The 22088-nt window shown below is 52.3% G+C and overlaps 2 protein-coding genes across 2 annotated transcripts in view; one reads left to right on the top strand and one right to left on the bottom strand.

Annotated features, from left to right (window-relative positions):
- The window catches only part of SYN3 (synapsin III), a 392583-nt gene that overhangs the window by 230183 nt on the left and 140312 nt on the right, over positions 1-22088 (bottom strand). The gene's annotated exons all lie outside the window — the stretch shown is intronic.
- The window catches only part of TIMP3 (TIMP metallopeptidase inhibitor 3), a 49471-nt gene that overhangs the window by 18407 nt on the left and 8976 nt on the right, over positions 1-22088 (top strand). Inside the window, exon 2 of the mRNA XM_004589564.3 lies at positions 19767-19849. Within this exon, the coding sequence (XP_004589621.1) occupies positions 19767-19849 (83 nt within the window). The remainder of the gene's footprint in view (positions 1-19766; positions 19850-22088) is intronic.

Here is a 22088-nt window from a genome sequence, read left to right as displayed (position 1 = left end):
TTGCATCATCGTTTATAAAAGCCTCCAATCAGTCGTGCTATATCTTTGCAACTGAAAAACCATTCAGCTATTCAAAGCAGTGAGGCACAGCTGTACGAATTGACATATTTGGATTGAAAAATTCCAGATCACCGGCAAGTATGTTCTGAGAGTCTGTTGGAGCGAGGAACACGCCCATGTGTTTACATTAGCATAGGAGACAGTCTTGAAGATAACATAAATACAAAACCTAGCTGTAACCGGGTGGTGAGAGGTTAGGTTATTTAAAAATAAGCCTTGCCATTTGCTTTTTGTTTACCTCCTCTTTCCCTCCGTTTTTTGTTCGGCGAAGTTGTATGACTTACATAGAAAAATGAAATAAACAGGAAAACACAGCCTGGCGAAAGTCCTGGAAAATTTACGGGGAGTCTGAGGACTTGGAGCCACAGTAGAAAACCAGATCCCTCCAGCCCCTTCTGTCCAATTTTGGGAAACTTCGATGTCCCTCGTGGACAGGGAACAGATGACTGAAGTCCTGAAAAGTTAACACTGAATTTGTTCTTCAATGGGCTTCTCGAGACCCATCATTCTCTTACTGAGTCTCTGAATGCCCTGGCATTTTAGATGGTAGGACACTTTAGCTGGAATACAATGGACCACCTGTCATCACTTCTCAGCCTTTTGGCTAAGATCAAGAATACAACGGCCCACCTGTCTTCATGTCTGTGAGTACCTACTAAGTGCCGGGCTGTCGTCTGCACAGCCACAAGCATGTGAGTGAATGAAGCAGGCACTAGGTGGGGTTTGGGTTTGTCATGCTGTTCTCCCACTTGGTTCCTACCACAGCCCTAAGATGTTGCTGTCATGGTCCTCTTTGGTCAGCCTGAAGGAACGGAGATGTGGAGACAGGATAACATCCAGGCCTCCAGCCCCCAGTGCAATGAGCAATGCTACCATCTGTCGGGATGTGAGAACATGCCTGGTCCTTCTCACAGGGCACCCTCCTTGGAAGAGCCCCCACATTAGCACATCTCTGACTCTCTTGCTCTTTGCTCTGTATGTGAGGCCAGGAAAGTGGGACTTTAGCCAGGTCCTTCTTGGAGCACCAGCTTCTCCACATTGCTGGGTGTTCATTTACCCTTCTCCGGCACCAGCAGCAAAAAATGGAGCAAGGCGTGGCTTGCTGTGGAGCTCTGTGTTTAAATAACTGAGCCCAGCTGGGCCAGGACAGCTGCATCATCAGGCAGGCTATGGTCTGACACCCTACCCAGTTTCCTTGAAATCCACACTGGAGCACGGTTCCAACAAACAGCCCTGGGCCAGGCTGCACAAGCTCCTACTTGTACAAATGGATTTGAAAACACATGACGAGGGCAGGTGCCTCGTCTTATGCCACCGGACTTTTCTGAGTGGTGGCGTGAATCCCCTGTGAGCCTCGCAGTGAACCAGGAGGTGGGCAGGGAAAGGGGTGGCCATGAATGTTACTGGCTCCATTGCATCTACTCCATCCCCCTTAGAATCAATTCTGCAAAAAGCCAGGATGAGCTCAAAGTCCTCCACAGGCTTGTCAACTCCTTAAATTCTAAAAGCTTTGGGATATGGTCTCTGTCTCCCACTTCTGGCTGCTTCTAAAGTGCCCAAGTCTATCTCCATCTTATGGCTTTGAAACTGGCTGCCCCCTCTTCCTGGAATACCTTGTCCCCAGATGGTCTTTGGCTGTTTCCTTCTCAAGGTCTCAACTTGCGCAGCACCTTCCCTTGCAAACTCTTAAAGTGTACCCTGCCCCATCCACTCTCTCCAGCATCTGCCGTCATACTGGGTACAGCTGCGTGTTTGGCCTGCGGCTACCATTGTACAAGCACCAGGAGGGCCGAGATCCGGCAGGTCTGGTTTCCTGCCTACAGCATCCTTGGAGCTTGACTATTTGTGAAATGCGTGAAGGAATTCCCTTTGGGTGAAGCAGGATGTAGAGGCTCTCAGACAGGCTGAGTGTCTGGCCCCGGTGACGAGGGTGGCTACACTGGGCTCCTGAGTTCTAGGTTTCTAGACGGGGAACTCAGGAAGGCCAAGTACTCTCAGGGCCACTTTGCAGCAGACAGCCTCTAGGGACAGCATTCTTGGACGTTTTGAGGTTATCAGGCCCTGCAGAGATGCAGTCACCTGCTGACACAGGGCAGGAGTGAGCATCAGGAGGAAGCTAGTGTTCTGCCAGGTGCAGGGGGTGTGTACCCAGGGAGGAAGGACTGGAATTTAGCCTTTCTGTTCCTCTGGATGAGATTTCTGTTTTGCTGTTGTTCTTTGCTTGTTTGTTTTACATATTTTATTCATTTGAAAGGCAGAGGGGGGAGAGAGAGAGAATCTTCTTTCTACTATATCACGCCCCAGTGACCAGTCCTGGGCCAGTCTGAAGCCAGCAGCTAGTTTCACGTTTTGCATGCGAGTGCAGGGTCTCCAAGTTTGGGCCCTCTTCTTCCACTGCTTTTCCCAGACGCATTAGCAGGGAATTGGGTTGCAAACAAAGCATCCCGGACTCAAATTGGCACCCATAGGAGAGCAGTGGCTTTACCTATTAGGCTGCAACACCAGTCCCCGGATGACCCCCAGGCAGGACTAAGACCTCACTGATCTTCAGGGTAGGAAGTGACTTGCCCACGGCTCCCCCAGGTGTTAGCAGGAGTAGCACAGACGATCAGTACTAGGGTTCCCCCTGATTCATGTGGGGTTCTGGTCTGGCCGTGGGAGATAGTGTCCTATGTGTTGGTCTCCTTGACATGCTGGATGGAGTCTTCCCGGCATTGGCAGTGACCCCAACACTGGGGCTGAGACGTCCAATGGCCAGGCTGCAGGAGACATTGTCATACAGCAACAGTCACACTGCTCAGGCATGATGGACTCCCCTAGTGGGGAAAGGACACAGGGAGTTCTCTGGGGGGCAATGGGTTCTTCCCTCTCTGCATGGACCCAGAGGCAGTCCTGGGATTTGGAGATCAGCAGCTTCTTTTCTAGAGTGCCTTTGACCTTGACATCCTTCCTTGGCACCCAGTACTGTGTACTGTGAAGGTGGGGGCGGGAACACACACAAGAAAATAGACTGCTACTTCGCAGCTCCCTGTCCCCAGGGCTGACTTCAGCCCAAGCCAGAGAAGCATGGGCTGCGCTGAATGTTCCACTGATGGGCTCTTTAATCTGAACCCTCCTTCCATGGCCACGCCTGGAAGTTCAAAGACTCACCCACCGTGCCCTAGCTCACTATTCTTACTGGTGCCAAGCACAGGCCTGTGATGACTACCAAACAGTGGATAGATTGTGAAAATATGTCCCCTTTGCCCAGCTGATTCCTAACTGGTACTTCACAAAGAGACATGAGGGGAGAGGAAGGGTGGCAGGCAGCCTGGCCCTGATGGGCTCTCCGTGCCTGCACCCATATGCAGGTTTGTGGCTTGGCCTGGCAATGAATCTGGGACAGATGTGCCCTCCAGCCAGCAGCTCCATTGCTGCCACCGCCGTTGCTGCAGGGCTGCTTGCCTCCTGGTTTGTGAACAACGGCCTGCTTTCCATCAGCCCCTAATTGGACTGGTCTGGCCCTCACTCTGCTGCGCCCCCCCTGCAGCACACTGGGCTGCTGGCTCCCCTTCCTCCAGCCAGAACAATGCTGGGCTCTGGCTGCTGACCCTGGCTCAGGCAGGCCTGCCAACCCCATAGCTCATAGCACTCACCTTGCATACCAGGGCTGGCTTTTGGTACCCGTGGCATCTCCAGAAATACAGCAAGGTTGAGGGGGCAGGGAGAAGGGTGCTGATAGTCCACCTTGGGCTCACTCCAAATTCCCCTCTCTCCAAGTAGAATGGGACCAAACTGTGACTACCACCACCACTTCCATCCAAACCTCCCAGCTCCTCTTCGCAGGACTTAATTTAGAAATTAGCATTTCTAGCCACAACTTCCTCTGCCTGCCTCTCAGCACTGCTCTGAGATGTTCATTCCACTTGGCCAGAGACCAGTCAATGTTCTTTGCTTCAACCTGACCTGAAACTGAAGTGTCCTGTACAAGAGTAAGTGGGGCAGCCGACATTGCAGGAGGTGGAGGGGAGGTGGCGGCGGCTGGTAGCAAGGCTGTGAGCTCACGGGGCCCCACATGGGTCCCAGGAAACACTTTACACTTTCTTTTCTCCTTGGAATCGGTCAGATCTTTTCTCCTGCTGCCCTCTCACCTCTGCACTGCCCGGGGAGAGGGCCTTCTGGTAATACAACCTTCACGGTTGTTGTTGCCAGATCCCAGGACGTTACCAGGGCCCAGGGGTTCACTTAGTTCTCACATTAGGCATGCATGACAGCACCTTCATCTTTACGGTGGAGCCACATGTGGCTAGCCCAAGCATATCAGAAGCTGGAGCTGAGATTCAGCTACAGGTCCTTGTGTGTCCAAGTCCCTGGAGTCCTTGAGCTCTGACCTGGGTTTCCCTCTTGCAGAAAAACAAAGCACCTGCTCCACACAGGAACTAGGAACCCTTGGGAAGATGCCCCTGGCCTCACTGAGCACCCCCTGCAGCACAGATCCTGCACAGGGCAACCGGGAATACACACATGACTGGCACCCCAGCTGGAAGACCGCAGCTAGGATCCACAAGCCCCTGCCCCCAGCTGTGTGCTGGCTCTCATGGGACCCGGAATCCCACGGCCATTTCCTGTAGCTAGCCTTGACAGCCAGCCAGCCAGTCCTGTGGACCCCTGTGTGTCTGTCTCTTGGCCTCTCCCGGTGGATCCTGCAAGGTGTTTCCTGTACACCATGTGACATTCATTGCTGGCACGGAGCAAAGTCTGCCCAGAACAGCACAAGCTGCTGACCTCAATCTGGACAGGGTTTTATTATGTGTTTGGCCTTAAAAAAAAAAAAGACACTTTTTTTTTTTGCAGGGGGCGGGGGTCTCAACCAGGGGGATAGGGATCAGAGGAGGGAAATGAAGATAAAAATACTGACAGTGGCAAGTATTAAGTATTTTTCCTGTTTCAAAAATAGAAACTTCTGTGGCCAGGATGCAGGTTGGCTGGGTTCACGTTGGACTGAGGTTGACAGAGATCAAGAGCCCCCTTGAGCTCCACTGCATGGCCTGAGGAGGGTGTGGCAGCCTGGGCTAAAGGGAGCTCCTTCCTGTTTTAAGAACAGCTTGTTCTGAGGAGCTGGGGGTGCTGGGCTGGGACGAGTGTGTGGCTAAAGGGGAAGGTACAAGGCAGGATACCTGTGTCCCATATTGGACTGCTTGGATTTAACTCTCAACTCTGGGACCCAAGTCCAGCTTCTACCTAGAGCAGACCGTGGAAAGAAGTTATGCTGACTTAACACACTATGTGCCTCCCACCTTAAGGGGAACTTGGATTGAGGTCCTGACCAGGGCTCTTGTAAGCATTTGAGGAGGTACATAGTGAATAGTTTCTCTATGGCGGTTTGGGGGAGGAGAGGCACTGGACTGTCTGCTAAGAGGGTGGATGGGCTGGATGGTATCTTTGACCCCATTCTACAGGAGGAGAGGTGAGCGCATAGAACTGGAGTGGGACCATAAGCTCTGCAGAGTCCCCTTGTTCCGGAGATCGCTGGACATGGGATGCCAACTGAAGCAGCTCAGTTTCCTTCTCATTGACTTTGGCCCATCCCCCATATTAGGTGGAGGCTTCAGTGCAATCCCCATCAAGAAGCAGCTCTGAGGTCCAGGGCTCACCTGCAAGTGGGAGAGGACAGACTCCCTGCCACCACTGCTTCAGCGTCTTCTGTGGGTAGATGTGGGGATGTGGAGAGCAGGAGCTGCCAGCTGGTATGAACATCAGGATCCACCTGTTCCCACTTGGCATTCAGGGTCACAACTTACATGATGACAATAATCTCAAGTTGGTTTACATTTTTAGTAATAAACCCTTTGCTAGGCTGAGGTGCTCCAGGCCAAAAAAGAGCTAGTGAGTTGGGGAGGACAACTAACGTGAGGAATGGAGCTGACAGGTGGGGAGGGCACGGTCGGGCAGTCGCTGGCAGCCGGATGGTGTGCACTGCCCAGCTCATTAGCAACTGAGCCCTGTCAGCTTCAGGGTACAGTTGATGGGCCAGGTGGGAGGATGAGGCACCAACCCTGTCTTCCTTCCACTGAAGGTCATCTTGACGGATAACAGACCGAGAAAGACCTTTAAGATAAGGCTGGAGAGAGGTCCCTGCAGCTTCCTAATGACTTAAGCGTGGCCAGCTTGTCAGAAATGTGGCTCTTACAGGGCAGAGGGACTTGACACCTTAGGAGAGGACTGATGGAGAGCCAAGTAAGTGTTGGAGAAAAATGCATGAAGTGGAGTTACGAGGTGATGCCAAAATAACCTCAGGCATGGTTAGGGATGCCCAAATATATCCAGTCCAGCTCTTCTGAGAACAAACTGGTTTTGTCAGATTCACACAGGAAATAAATGGGAGAGCTAGAAGCAGAATGTAGCTCCCAGCTCTCCTTGTCCGGGACTTCTCTGGCTATTTAATCCTTTCCATGCACAAAGACTTACTTAAAAAAAAAAATCCTGTGTACTTAACTCAAATGCAAGCACAGTCATTTAAGAGTGTAATTTGTTAAGTCACATCCAAAATTGGGAGACAATTTTGAAAACACAAGGGAGTTTTGTTTTTAAATTTGATTTTCATTAGGGTACCACTCAGTACGCAATCTCCTCATTTTGGGTTTTCACACTAGGGGTTGTGAGTGTATAGTGGTAAAGTCTAGGGCTGCAGGATCAGAGGGCTGCATGCTGAGGGTGAGAAATCTGGAACTGTGTCCCAGTGGGGAAGGACCCTTGAAATCAACCAGATGACTGAGGGAGCATGATTGCACTCTTCCAATACGTGGTTTTGTTTAAAACCCAAGAGGTCAACTGATTGGGTGAAGGCCAAGGGCAGGCACTTACGCAGATCATTTTCTCATCGTCAGGGTTGCGTGTTGTGGTTCAGATAGTTCAGCTGCCGCTTGGGAAGCCTACATCCCAGGTTGGAATGCTTGCTTTGCGTTCCAGTGACTCTGCTTCTGATCCAGCTTCCTGACTATGTGTCCTGTGAGGTAACGCAGATGACTGCTCTAATGCTTGGGCCCTTGCCGCCCACGTGGGAAACCTGGATGGAGCTCTGGGTTCTTGGCTACAGCCTGGCTTGGCTCTGGCTTGGCTCTGGCTATTGTGGGGATTTGGAGAGTAAACCAACTGATAAATCTCCCCATCTCCCTGCCTTTTCAGTAGAGAAAAATTAACATTTTTTAAGATTTTATTTTTATTGGAAAGTCAGATATACAAAGAGGATGCTCTATCTGCTGATTCACTCCCCAAGCGGCCGCAACGGTTGGAGCTGAGCCGATCTGAAGCCAGGAGCCAAATGCTTCTTTGGAGTCTCCCACATGGGTGCAGGGTTCCAAAGCCTTGGGGCTTCCTCAACTGTTTTCCCAGGCCACAAGCAGGCAGCTGGATGGGAAGTGGGGCTGCTGGGATTGGAACTGGAACCATATGGGATCCCAGTGCATACGAGGCGAGGAATTTAGCTGCTAGGCTACTGTGCTGGGCCTAAAATAAACATCTTAAAATAAAAGGCTCCCCAAGGGGCAGGATGACCCTGGGGTGAGTCTAAAGAATTCAAAAGAGGTGACATGGAGTGACCCTGAAGATTCCACTCAATGCAGCATCTGTGGCCTGTGGAAGGGGGCCATCTTCATGTGCTGTGGATAAATGGGTGCTCCGAGAAGGGTCGTGCAAGAAGGTCTCTGTCCTGAGTGTGGCTGTGACCTGACCAACGCTTTTGTGGGGTATGGTCTAGGTGGCCCATGAGGTCATCAGGCACGAGTTCCATAACCAGGCAGTTGGGGGAGCAAGTGGCGGGAGATGTGGTTGCTGCTGGCTCCACGATTTGTGGGGCAGGACAGGGAAAGCCTCCGTTCCAGCTCCTATCACCTAGGGAATTTAACATCTGCCCAGCTCAGGCTGAAGCTAGGGACCACCTCTTCTGTTCTCTCCAGCCAGGGTCTTCACAGGCCCTTGACCAGGTGAGTTCTGGCAGACCAGGCTGCACCCTTGGTATTTGCACGTCCTGGGCCATCCCCCTCTTCCTCCCATAATCAAAACCTAATGCTTTCTTGTTCATGGCCATGGAACTGGTCATGGAAGGTTGCAGCTGGCCCTCTGCAGGACACAATAAAGATAGAGGGACAAACGTGGGAGCAGTCAGGATGTGCCAAGACAGGAACGCTATCTTATCTCACCCAATAACTGTGAGCACTTGCTCTGTTTCAGGAATCGTGTGAAAGGCTGGGGATGCAATGGGGAAACAAGACATGGTCCCAGCATAACTTAATGTGTTCCCGCAGGGCAAGAGACATTATTCAAATAACTGCACAGACATACATGAAAAGACTGAAACCCTCCAAGAGGGTTCCTGTTCTGGTTTGATGGGGAGGTGGCCAGGGAGGCCTTTCTGCAGGGAAGGGTCCTTTGAGTAGAAATGTGAAGTATGAATTGGAGCTGCAAGGCAAAGGGAAGTAAGAGGCAGTCCTCTGAAGGGAAATGCGATGCCTACAAAGCCCCCGGGACCTTGAAACCAGGCAGAATTAGGCTAAGGTTAAAGATCAAGTGTTCAGAAAAGTGAATTCTAAAGCCTCTGTCTTCTGGCCCAGCCACCCTTTGCTTGCCTGCCTGAGTGTCCTTGCTTGCCTTGAAAGCCTCTCGGCCCAGCCAACTTGTAAGTGACTTGACTCCTGCTAGATGAGAGTCTTAGACATCACAAGGATTTTCTGGGAAGTGGACCCCATTCGACAGCTCTCACCAACTCGGGCTTGTTCAAATCTTTGAGTATTTGGCCTTAGGAAGTCGCCCTCCCCTCTGCATTTCTGATGCATTCGGCCTGTTGGCTTCAAGATCAGGCTTGTGACATGATGAGCGCCAGGAGGAGGAGCCTTGCTATTGGGTGTATTTGAATTCCACGTTGGCTTTACCACCTCTCCCAAGCTTCTTAACCACCCTGAGTGTTTCTTTCTGTATGCAGTGGTGGTACTACTGCTGCACATCTTGTAAGTCTAGTTTTAGGATGAGCTACACTTTGGGTCTGTGTTCATCATTGTCTACCACTTATCAGGGCTTGGCACGTAGTAGGCACTCAAGAAATGGGAATAGAATGAGAGGTGCAGGCACGGGGCTGCACAGAGGAGGCATTTATAAGGGTAGGAAGTCTTTTTTTTTTTTCTCAGTGAGGTCATTACTCCATCACGCTGCCAGGCCAGCACAGGTGCAGGGGTTGTCTTTGTAAATCTGTTATTACCCAGCTTGACCAAAGGGGTCAGCAGTTTGAATTCTTTACCTACTTTTTTTTTGAGGGAGGAGTTGGGGGCTGAGGGGTGTTCTTGGTTCTTCTCTCCATTTTAGAGTTAGTTGTTTCTGATAAGCTGTCTTGGAGCTTGAACACCTAGCATCTGGGCTTGGTTTTCTCCTTGCCCATTTCCACTGGAGTGCTCAGGATGTGGATACCATGGTTGTCAGCTACTGGAGGCAGGGGAGGGTGGTGTATCTAGCTCAACCAGGGCAGGGGCCACCTACTCGTGAGTGGTCCTGTTTGAGTCATGTGCACTTGGAACCCATAGGGGTCCTGGTTGCACCTGTGGAAATCAAAGGTTGGGTTACAGCCTAGGCTGTTAGGGTAACATATGGAAGTACCAGGGTTGTCCCAGAATTTGCCATACCAATCCTGCTTGCCCAAGCCACAACTGCGTCTCCCGGCCCTCCCCAGTGCACCCAGGGAACCATGTCTGTCTCCATAGGCTGCCTCTGCAAGGGCTGGTGTGCGGATGGGGGTGTGATGGGGGTGGGGCAATCCCGCTGCTGAGCAGCAGCCATCTGGATGCTAGACCAATCCTGTGGTCTCTGGTGCTCCCTGCAAAAACAATCCCAATTAGGAGAAAAATCAAACGCCACAGAGGGCTGCTGAGATGTTGCCAGCCATGCTGGTCCCGCAGCTTGACCCAACCCGAAAGCTCTCCTCAGCTCTGAGAACCGTTGCAGGGCACGGTATTTTCCTGGGCACTGCTTCAAAGGGGCTGTGGTTGAAGACCAGGCTGCTATTCTGGTGGCCACTTGTGTGGGATGAAGTTTCCCAGGGCCCCCAGGAAGGGGCAGGAGCGCTGGGGCTTGGGGGCTGGGGAGCGGTCCCAGCACCAGCATCCCTTCCTCCACCTTGCCTTACTGGGTATACTTGGGTGGTCATGAGCAAGTGGATGTCTCAGATCCCTTTGTGGGCTTGGGTTTGCTGGAGGCCAGTGTGTACCGAGCTCAGGGTTTTGCTAGGGCTCTGTGCACTGGGCCAACCCTGAAAACCCAAGGAGGGCAGTGAGGGTACCTAGTGTTTAGATGAGGAAAAAGGTACGGCTGCTGTGAGGTGGGGCCGGCTGCAGCCAGATTTGTCTCCTGGGTTCCTTGAGGCCTGGGGGCTTGTCAATAGACTGCAAGGGCATGACTCTGGCCAATCCTATGGGCACAGAGGCCTGCGTCTCTGAGCCCAAGTGATGGACAGTTTTATGGGGAGAGAAGTGAGAAAAGGCAGTACCTGATGGTACAGGAAGACCCAGCCAGGCATCCCCACTGCCTCTGTGGTCAAGGCTCCCTGTGCCTTTGTCCCACTCAGTTTCCTGTCACCTTAGTGGGTAGGACTTTCCAGTCTCCTGGTCTTAGCCTCCTCTTCCCCTACCACTTTTCTCTGCATGCCCCCCAGCCCCCCAGCCGCAGACTCCTCTGGTGATTGCCCTAGTTCCTGCTGCACCCGATGTCTCCCTCCAGCACATGGCCACAGCACCTGCGGCCTGGCTTCCTGTATTATGGCCCCAGCCACCTGCCTTTTCATCTCACCAGAGGAACGAGCTTCTCAAAGGGAAGGGACCTTGCCTATCTGCTGCTTCCTGAACTGGCTGAGACACAGCACATCCTCAAAAACCTCCAAAGAAATCCAGGAGCAAGCAAGAAGAGTGTTTACTCAAAAATCCAAATGAGACCACCACAAAACGCTGTGGCAGAGGGACAGGGAATAGGGCCTGAGCCGCTTTCTCTAGATCCCAGGGAAAGGTGGGAGAAGAGGACCGCTGGGACCCAGGGTCCCACAGAGCCAGCAGCAGGTTGTAAAGGAAGAGCCTCTAGGCTACTGGGTCCTTGTCTTCTCACCTGTTGGTGAGGTAGGGGGTGGCCCTTCCTCAGAATCCCTGAGAGATGGCAGGGACCTGCTGTAACAGGGTCCTGGGACTGGCCATTCTTGGGCGGTGAATCTTCAATATTTGGAAATAGATTGCTTTATTTATTTTTTTTTAACTGCTTCCTTTTTCTTGGAGTGTTTGTAGAAGCTGGGCCTCTTGAGCCTTTGCTGCAAGTGGCTAAACATGAGACTACCCCATGTTCCTCGACTGTTCAATCTTTTGTTCTCTTTCATAGTTTCATTCATTCAACAAGCATTTGTGTGATGGGGGAGGGGGTACTCCTACTACTTCCTAGGGACTGTATGCCAGGTGTAGGCTAGGATGTGAATGTCAGAGATTGGGGTCCCAGGGGGTCCCTATTATCTTTTAATCAGCAGTGTTAATGAATACCCAAGGACGGTTGATCATTATAGAAGAATGCCTGCCAAAAGCCAGGGAGGTGGACTAGCTTGGCCAGGGGAAGGCAGACTTCCTGGAAGAGGTGACATATCAGCCTAGTGGGTCCTGGGGGAAGAAGTGTGTGGGCAGATGCTTAAGTAGGGAGTCCTTTTCTCCAAGGCCAAGGGCATCACTGGTTGGTAAAGTGAGATTAGGGGGCTGGTGGGACTTGAGCAGCAGGATCCCAGGGTTGGAGTTGCTGAGATGTTGAGAATGTTGTTGTAGGTGCTAACAAGCCATGGAAGGGGGTGGGGTTGAGGAGACCTCTGTTTTTAGGAGAATGTGGGGGGCTTAGGGAGAAGTGCCTCTTCCACTTTCTGTCTTTGGGGCTCAGGCATTGCCCACCTAACCACTCTTAGCAGAGTCAAAGCCTCGGGGGTCCTCAGCAAGCTTTGGCAGACATTTTTGGCCACCCTCATTGCCCCTTAGAAAAGCCAGATCATAAATGCACAAGGTGCAGGCCAGGTGGAGTCTGTGCACCCCACAGGAGTCAGCCCGGGGCCAGGATCCAGCCGGCCTTGACGCCTGTGCCCTGTCCTGGGCTCAGCCAGTGGCTCCAAGGGGAAGGTGAGGGTGCTTGATTTTCAAAGTTCTTAGATCAGATAGGAGGATGCCTTACCTCCTCCCCTCCCCTCCCAAGTGTTTGCCTAGTGGTAACTATTAAGTTCTGTGTTTAGTAGTTGAAAACAATTGAGGTCATTCCTTAGGACAAGAAAGCAGGCGTGGGAGGGAGGTTTCCTTGGGTGCTTTTGGATCACCTCCAAGTTCCAGGCAACTGCAAGTTTCGGGAGTCTCTGCTCTCCTGCCGCCCTCTATGGTTCCTTCCTTTCATATGCAACAGACATCAGGGTGGCCCCCAAGAGCTTCCTGGCCTGTTGGGGCAGAAATCCTCCCTGGGTACAAGGTGAGCAGGGCCAGGAGTCTGCATGGGCCTGCCTTCCCTTGCCATGAGGCCCAGGAGAGTCATGCCTGGAATGGGGTAGGGGGACCCCAATGCAGAAAGAAGCTCTGAGGAACAGCAGCCACTGGGCCAGCTGTGAAGTTTTAATATCCTTTGGGTTTTAATAACTTTCCATGAGATGGAAACTTTGGGTTGCAGTGATTTGTAGCTTTCCAGAATTTTTGGAGAGCGAGTGTGTGTGTGTGTGTGTGTGTGTGTGTGTGTGTGTGTTTATTTTTAGCCGCAGGCGTTCACTGCTTGCCAAAAGACCTGCTTAAATAAAACCAAGATTCATATTTTTACTTAACGGAAAGAGTTAGTCAGGGACAGGCTTTGAACTGGAGATTCCTTATCTTGATGGGGAGCATGTTTTAATGTCTGGCCTTGGCTTTGCCATCAACAAAACGGGTCTTGGAAGCTGACAAGAGAAGGGCCCCGTGGGGACCAGGGTAGGAAGAGCCTGTTTTGGGGAGTGGGGGAGGGGACATCTTCCTGGAGAAGGCTGGCAACTGGCCCTAGCTTTGCTGAGATCCAGGCTGTGGCTCCACCTTTCCCCCACCCCGTTCCTCTCTCTCGATTTCTGTGCTCTCCCCACAGCTGGATCTGATCCAAACTTGTGCTTCCTCTGCCTATACAGGCAGCAAACTGGATGGGCTAAGGCCCAGAGCCGATGCCACCCTTAGGAGCTTTGCTCATGCCCCTGCCCTGACCAGCCTCCTCTCCTTTCATGTCCTTTGGCTCCTTGCTCTCTGGAGCTGTGCATGTCACACCTCACTGCACTGCCCACTTTTCGGGACTCTGGCCCCTGAGTTCCTAGAGGCCTTGTGCAGCTCAGCGTCCCTGTGGGCTGGGCACGAGATGCAATAAAGGACTGTTGACCAGATGTTTGTCAGACCCTAGAAATTGATTAACCTTGGATCAAGTAAGGCTCGCACAGGCTTGGTGGTTTTCCAGAGATTACTTAGGAGTTGCTTATCTTTTTTTTTAAGCCACCCTCCATGGGTATGGCACCTTATATTAGCAGTCAGATGGTAAACAGTAAGGGGGTTGAGAGACTACAGGGGTTGGGAAGGGGAGGGCCCAAGAGACAACCAGATTGGCATCTCCTGAGTTGAGAATGGTGGCGGGAGGCCCAGGGTGGGTGAGGTCCATTGTCAGGAGCTCAACATGGAATGTGCTGAGAATGAAATGTCATTTTAGATGTCAAGGTGTAAATGTGTACTCTTAGACACATGCGTGGAGGACTCAGGGGCTCTAGGTTTGATTGCAGAAAAAATATAGGAGTGGTCAACTGCACAGCTGCATATAAGTAGGTCTAAGAACCCAACACGCACCAGACTGAGTTATAGGAAGGTCCTGGGTGGCTTTGGTGGGGTTGGGGAAGGGAACCCGGGCCATCCCAAGATGGGTGATCACCTATAATTAATTATGCTTGGATGGGAAGTGATGGCCAAGTTCATGGCACTAGACCAGAGACTTTATCCAGGTTCCCCCTGAGCTCTGCCAGTGGTTTGTCTCACTGTGCCATGGCCACTCCTCTAGGGGGTTCTTGAGCTGAACTCTTATCTCCTGAGTCATTGGCAAGGATTTTTTTCCCCCTTGGGGGAGCTCAGGGCTGTGTGAGAGATCCAGTTAGGGAAAACTCCTCTGGCCACTTCCCTCCATCTTTAACTTGTACCACCGCTGCCTCCCACATGGGCATCATCAAGTGTCCCTAAAGAGACAGCAGACCCTGGAAGAGGACCTAAGAGCCTACAAATCCGTAACCCAAGCAAGCTTACAGGCTGCATGGCACGGGCCATTAGTTCAGCTAATCCATCAGTCTTATGACCCTCTGGATGGGGAGAAACCTGAGGGGTCGTATGGTCTGCAGTTCCTAAGGTTACTTCCCTCCTTCTGGTGGGTCCAACCTGGAGGATGTCCAGTTGCACTGGTGATTGTGGGTACTAGTACTGATCAGATGATATGTGTGTGTATGTGAGAGACAGAGAGAGAGAGAGACAGACAGACAGAGACTGACAGACCCTGGGAAAGCTGTGGGGGTGAAAGGAATGGAGCTTTGGCAGGGCTGACAGTGGTGTGGGGAGTGCAGTGAATGGTGAACTCTTGTGCAAGCTGCACAAAGTCCCATGTAAAAAAGTCTAGAGGCAGTCTGCTTCCCTGGGGGAACACCCCATTGCCAAAATTTTTTTCCCACTGGTACCCAAAAACAGCTGCACACAGGGTACCTGATCCTCACTTCCTGAGTGAGGCCATGGGGACAGCCACCTTGTAAGGCTATGTGAGGATCCAAGGGGGACAACATACGATGCCCAGAACAGCAGAGGGCTCGCTGGGCTCAGTGTTTTCTAGTTCCTTTCCCTCTCCTCCAGGGACACAAAATGCAAAGGAGCCGATAGTGAAGCCATGTGGTCTCTGAACAGGCCGTAAGGCTGCGAGGTGGATGGGAAGAGGGAATTAACACACTCTGGGCCAGCCTCCCTCTAGGGTCACTTACTTCCTGTCTTTGCTGTGGGCTCTCTGGCCTTAGAGCAGATCCATCTTGTGAAGGTGCCAGAAGAAGAGCTTATTCCCAGGATCTGTCCTTTTTCATGTTAAGTTTTCATGGGGTCAGCATTGCTCTGACACTTCTAGAATCTTCTCTTCCCCTACACCCAAGTTCCACAAGCTAAGCAAGTTCAGGCTTTTGTTGGCCTGAATATGACTTGCTGGATGCCTGGTGCAAGGTCAGCCCCTTCACTGGGCTGGGTGCAAATGGTGACTTACCTGCCAGGCAAGTGTGCGTTACTTCCCCTAACTGTCCTTTCCTGAGACATTCTACAGGGCTTTCAGAAAGGATAGAAAGGGGTGGATGGGTGTGTATGTGTGTATGTATACTCACTGGAGAGAATCTGGTATCTGGAGAGGGTGTGAGCAAATTCAAAGAATGCATCCTTGATTCCCTGAGCCAGTCTAACTGGCATATTGTGCTCCATCACCTAACCTACCTACCAGGAAGAATGCCTCAGCATTAGACTAGGGTAGAAAAGGTTGGTGATGGTTGGCTGGGGGATGGAAGGAGAGAGGCCGGCAGGGGCAACTCCAGGCTGATGAACAGCAGATGTGCAGCTGGTGGGGCCGCACCAGGGAGGGGACTGGAGGCACAATCCTGTTTGTTGGCAGCATTTTCATTCAAAACATGTGCTGTTTGGGCGGCACAGGTGCAGGGAAATGTCAAGGGCCTTGGGAGAGCCCAGGATGGGGAGGGAAGCTAATGCCCCAGCTGGCCAAGTCTGCAGGCGTGACTGCATACCACAAAAGCGGGGTGAGGCAGCAGCCAGGGACATTTCTCCAAGGGGTGGGCTTTATTTGCCTTGCTTTGGCAAACTTATTCATTTTCCCCCAGAGATATTTAGAATAAGTCCTATCGATCCTCCGGTGTATTCTGTATTTACAGAACTGTGTGCCAGCTACATAAACACATGTCCTGGTCAGTCCTTCCCTGGCTACTTTTAACTTAAATCACTATTCACTCCTTGGCTCTTGAAGCTCGTACTGCTTTTCACCAGCACACACCCAAAAGCTTACGGGCCCTCTGCAGGAGAAGCTCCCAGGGGTAAGGAGGTTCAGCGGTGAAGACGGATCCTGAGCCTCATCCCTCCCCTTCTGCTGCCTGGCACTTCTGCACCTTGGGCATCTGTCCTCTAAACTTGTAAACCTTGGTTTTCGCTGCTAGACTGCAACCCATGGCAGCAGGAAACAGGATGTCTGTTTCTTGCTGCCATCCCCTGCAGCAGCCAGGTCGATGTTCCGCAGATGCCAACCCTGTCCACGCCCTTGGTGGCTCAGCTGCTGGGGAAATCGTTCCCAAGTGTGAACAAGAATAAAGAAAAACTGTGTCCAGCCCGGCCCCGTTAGGGTACAGGGAAGGGCTGACCCTGCTGCCAGTACCAAAGCTGCAAAGTTCGTCTCCTGTTGTTGTTGTTGGAGAGCCAGGACCTGTGGCCACTTTCCTTGCTCCCCGTGATCCCTGGGCCAGCCTAAGTGCCTCTGGCACACCCTTGCTGCCAAACAGGAAAGTACAAAATAACACCCATGTGAGGGCAGGAGCAGAGCCAAACAGGTGGCCTCGGGGTTGATCGGGAGCTTCACTTGGGGAGGACGTCACAGCTCCATCTTGTGGAACAGAATGCTTCAGAAACGTAGCAAAGACAAGTTTGGCTTTGGTAAGGAAAACATGCTTGTGGCCTCTCTGCTGCACCATCCTACTGCTGTCTTGAGCGCAGGGGCACACACATCTTCTTGTTGGGCTGGTCTCAGTCAGCCCCTCTCGGTTTACGCAATGGAACATGCCACGCACCTTTGATGGAGTAGGTATAATCTGCCACAAAACAGACAATACCCTCCTTCTGGGCGCGTCCTCTCTGTTGCCTGACATTTTGTGGGACTGGGATATTTCAAGCTTGCCTTGCGTCTCATCCTAGGGAGAGGAAGGTAGGCCAGGCCTTAACTTAGAATGTATAGCAGACACTGGACCATGCTCTAGGATGGATGAATAGCAGTGGGAGTTGTGGCTCTTCCTGGTATGGTGGCTTTATGCTAGGAGCAATGAGAGCAAACTCCTGGACTTGGGAGGGGCCCCGCACATGGAGCTCACTGCTTGGGTTTCACCTCTGCAACCACTTGACACAGCATTATCATTCTTACTTTGATGGGGCATCTAAGACTCAGAGAGGTTTAGTGACTCCCCAAAGGTAACAAAGCATCAGGGCTGGCTCTTCCGTGCTATGTCTTGTGGCTGTTCTAAGAAGAAAACATCCCTTGGAAGGCAGAGATCAGCATCTGGCAAAAGAGAGCTGGTGGGGCTCAAACTGCAGTGTGGCTTCCCAGCCATGCAAGTGTACTCTATTCTCACTACACGGTCCTCGGTGGAAAAGGATCCAAGCTCAGGCTGTTTTTGGGTTAGGAAGGAGTTGGCTGACTGTATGTGCAGAAGCCTCCCGAAGTATCCTGCTTCGTGGGGCATGTCTATAGGACACGCGAGGTCCAAATCGGGTCACAGTGCAACCAGCAAGGGGCAGATGTTGCTATGTGAAGGAATCCTTCCCCGCTGGGGCCAAGAGCCCCTCCCTCATTCACCTGCAATGTTCACAAAGCAGCAGGAGGTGAGGCCAAATCATCAGGCAGAAGCAATAGTCGAGCCCAGGCAGGTGGGCAGAGAGCTCAGCAGTTGATCTGTTAGAATCTGCCTGTGGGGTTTGGGGAGAGGAAACAGTGCCACTCTCCCCTCCCCGACCCCCAGGGGGGTGGGAAGATCTCTGAGAGGATGGCTGGCTGGCTGGCTGCCCAGGAGGCTGCTGTGAAGCCAGACCCAGGGGTGACTGCAGGAGCAGGAGGGAGATTGGTTGGTGTCGTGCCAACCCCTTGTTGGTGTAGAAGACTTGCAAAGAGGCCCCTCGCCGCCTCCTGAGCTTAGCTTCCAGCTTTGACTGTGGCCTCCATATTCCGCCATTCGTGGCAAGGAAGGTCTGGAGGGGCAGTGAGTTTGGACCTCACGGTTCCTTGCAGGGCAGGATTGCAAGTTCACTTGAGGAAGAACAGGCCAAAGGCCAAGGAGGGTGGGGGCCTGGTGGCTCCATGAAGATGTTTCTCTGTAAGAGCTGGGAGGCGCAGGACTGAGAAATATCATGGGGCATCCCAAGAGGGGAGGATGACGGAGTCTGCAGGACAGGCTTGGGTCTGAGTAGATTGTGTGAACATGCTGGGTGTGAATGTTTTAACACGCACTTACAGGATACTTCCTTTTATCTGGGCTCAGATAGGGAGAAGTGATTGGATCTTGGAGCAGACAGAATCCCACATGCAGGTAATCCTTAGTGCCTTCCAAGCAAACTCACTCCATTTCCACCTCAGTGCCTCTGGCCCTGGGCTGGAGCCCCTTTTTGAATTGCTAGGTTTTGCTGTTAGGGGACTGAGCTGATGGAGGTGCCAGTTTTCCAAACCCTGAAGATGCCTCTTCAACTTTAGATAAAGTAGGAAGAGAAGACATAGCCTGGTAAAATGCCCTCATCCGTGCCCACATCCTCAGCTGTGTCCTGCGTGGGATGCATTCCCGCCTCTAACCTGCCCACACTGGGGCTTTTTCTTACCCACTGCTGACTTGCACTTACAGAGAAAAGTCCTCCCTTCCAGATCTCACAGTAAGACATGGCACAAGCTCTTTGGTCTAATCCCATTCTGACTCTCTCATGCAGACAGAGTTATGCCCTCTGGAGAGATGAGAGAACCAAGCTGCCACAGGACACACACGGCTTCACTTCTCTGTTTCCTTCATTTTTCCTGCGAACATGAACTCTGTCCCTGGAAGGCAGCAGCAAGGAATACATAAGTGAAATGTAGTACTACACATAGTAGGTGTGCAATAAACAGGAGCTGTTTGCAACAGTCCTTCTGTGGTCAGCTCATTCCATCTTTGGTTGGACCAGAGGTAGAGCTGATGATATTAATGACATCTCTTTAGTCTTTCAGTTCAGGACAGTGGTATCCTCACAAGTCCGGTTTTAGAGAAGAGGAATAGGGGGTCAGTTGCTTGCCTGTGGTCACAGTAGCAAGGCTGGGACTGCAGCTGCTGGCTTCAGCCCACAAACCCCGTTGCCCATCACTTCTTCCACTGCATCCTCAGTGAGCTAGAGCAGGTGCATCCCCTGTTATTTAAACACTGAGTGCTTGGGGCCAGATAGAGTGCTGGGTGTATGTGGTGGGGGGATTGAGGGCTGGGTCATATCCCATGCATATCATTGACATGTTACGGGCAGAAGAAGAGCCTTGGCAAGAATATAGGTTTGGGGGGCCATGGCCTTGGCACATGAACAAGAGGTTCTAACAGGGAATTGGCTTTTGGACTACGGTAAGTCATAGAGTCAAGACTGTCTCTTCCCCTAGGATGGGGGTAAATGATGCCTACCTCGCCAAGGCAGGTGATCGTGAACGAATGTGCAACTCAAACACCAATGCACTTGGCTCTGCATCTCCCTCGCACCTGGTGTGTCTATGAATTCTCAGTCTTACATCGTCATCTAGTCCAGTAGGTGCAGAAGTAAAAGTGCAAACCCTGACCACCAGCAGGGAGCTAGGCATGCCCACCCCTGATGCCACCCTGCTGTGTGCTCCTTTCACCATCTCTGTCTTCCTCTCTCTCTCTGCAGTGATCCGGGCCAAGGTGGTGGGGAAGAAGCTGGTGAAGGAAGGACCCTTTGGCACGCTGGTCTACACTGTCAAGCAGATGAAGGTAAGTGGCCATCTCGGTCTAACTCCAGGAGGGCTTCTGGGCTTTGGCCAGGAAGAGGCAAAGTGGGTTGGAACTGGTGTAGGCGTCTGTTTGGTGTCTGATGCCCCCGCCTTTGGGGAGGGAGTGGTAGCTGTTACAGAGCCTGTGCAGGAACTGTGTCTTGGAGGTACCTGTCGGAAGGCTGAGTGCTGCAGCCAGCCAGCAGATGGTTTTCAGGGTCTCTCCCTGGGCTCTTCTGAGCTCATCCTGGGACTCAGCATTGCCCATGGGTCTCAGGCAGACTGTGAGGATGTGACCCATCTGTGTCCCCTCAGCTCTTCCTGTGGAACCTGTGCTGGCCCTCGGAGCTGCCTCCCCCTTGCTCTCCTTCCCTTGCTCTGCTCCCCTCCCCTCCCCATGAGTGAGTGATGCTCCTGAGCGTCTTCCTGGCAGAATCATGATGTCTGTGATAAGAAGTGCACCTGTACTGACAATGCTGTGTTCTCATGTTCTATCATCAGCTCCTCAACCTCAGCCTGTCCCCCTTTCCCTGGGCCTCAATTTTGCCCCCTGGAAAGAGGGAAGGATTGGCTGCAGTGCCTTTAAAGTCCTTCTGGCCCAGACATTCTCAGTGCCCTGGGCTGCTAAGAGGGAGCTGCTGGAAGCTCCCTGGAAGGGTGCACTTGTGTTTGCTCCAACATGGAGAAGGCGGGCCTCAGAACCTTGAGGGAATCAGCACCTGATCCATCGCTCTGCTGTTGTAAGCACCTCCTTATGCGTGGAACTCTGGGCTGGGAGCTGAGGCACTCATTGGGAAGATATGGAACATACCTTGGGGGAACTGCATGCCTGCTAAGCACCAGCCCAAGGGGACTACAACCCTTTGATTCCTTGCTCCCATTTGCATCCCAAGCAAGCAATATGGGACTTGGCCTGCACAAAGGCCTCAGTGGGTACTTACTCACTTAATGGGCAGTGGTAGGGAGAGGACACCTGGGCCTGGGAACTCCCTGGAGACAGTGACTCTGATGCCCCAGGAGAGTTGAGTGGGGGCAGCAGGCTGCTCCCAGGTGGGCCCTCCAGGCTGTGTGGTTCCTGTGCTCTGTGTCCTGAGGCCTGATGGGCTGGATGTGCTAATTCATGGAACCTGTTGCTTTGGATTCCCTTTTGGAAACATCCACAGCCTCCTGGTTATGTAATGTCCAGAGTCAGCCCTGGCCAGTTGCCCTTGGCTGCCTAAGCTGGGTCATGAGACCAGCTTATGTCTTCAGACAGCCCTGGGGAGAGAAGAGTGGGCGGAGGTGGGGAAGCCAGCAAGAGCAACAACAATCCTCTGGACTGCCCTGTGCAACCTCTGGCAGCTGGGGAGGCAGTGCCAAAGCCTGTTAGCATGAAATGCATTCACCAGCGGCCTTGGTGTAGGACACTCTGTGGCTGTCACGGAGCTGCGAGCCAAGTGGCTAGACGCAGCTGCCTTAGGTTCCGCTACGTCCAGGGCCCAGAGACCAGGGTAGTGAGTGTATCCCATTCCCTGCTTATTGCTGGTAGCAGACCACCGGCTTCAGAGCACACCACCCATCCCAGGCTGGGGGACCCAGGCATCCCATTCCCCTGGGTGTGGGGTGTCAGGCTGTTGGGCGTGACACAAGTTCTTCCTTTCACTTCTGCCAAAGTCTCAGAGGGACGATGATTGATGCATAGTCATGTGGGAAGACAAATCGGAGGCCTCAGCAGTCCCTCTCAATCCTGGACTTTGGTCCCTCAGGCCCTTTAAGGCTTCCTATCAGCATGGGATCAGGATCCCTAGAACTGGTCAGTGCTGTTTTGCCCAGAGAGGTTGCTGGGTTCCACTGGCCTGTAGGTACCAGCCTGCAAGTCTGAGAAGGTACAGCTAGGAGCAAGAGTTGAAGCGCCTTCCTCCATCCTGCCACCCCTGCTTCCTGCACCCCTCCCTCTGTCCCCAGTGCTGAGTACAGTGCTCCAAGCTGGGGATGCAAAGGTAATTATTAGCCTGGATTAAAGGTTCCTAGCAAGTTAACACTGACTGAGGATTTCCTGGTGCCAGACATTCTATCAAGCCTTGGCATAGATCATGCCAGCCTAGTGAATGAGAGTTCCATGGAAGATCTATGGGAGAGATCCTGAAGTTTATAGGTGAAGTGGCTGAGATGTGCAAGGTTATAAGATAAATAGTCAAAACCATATGGCTTAAGGGTATGGCAAACCAAAAACACCAAGGTGATAGCCAAGGAGCAGGCTG

This window comes from Ochotona princeps, chromosome 15 (genome assembly GCF_030435755.1).
Source record: "Ochotona princeps isolate mOchPri1 chromosome 15, mOchPri1.hap1, whole genome shotgun sequence".
In the NCBI taxonomy this organism is placed as follows: Eukaryota; Metazoa; Chordata; class Mammalia; order Lagomorpha; family Ochotonidae; genus Ochotona; species Ochotona princeps.
Note: the sequence above shows the minus strand (reverse complement) of the source record. Positions and strands in the feature narration are given on the sequence as shown.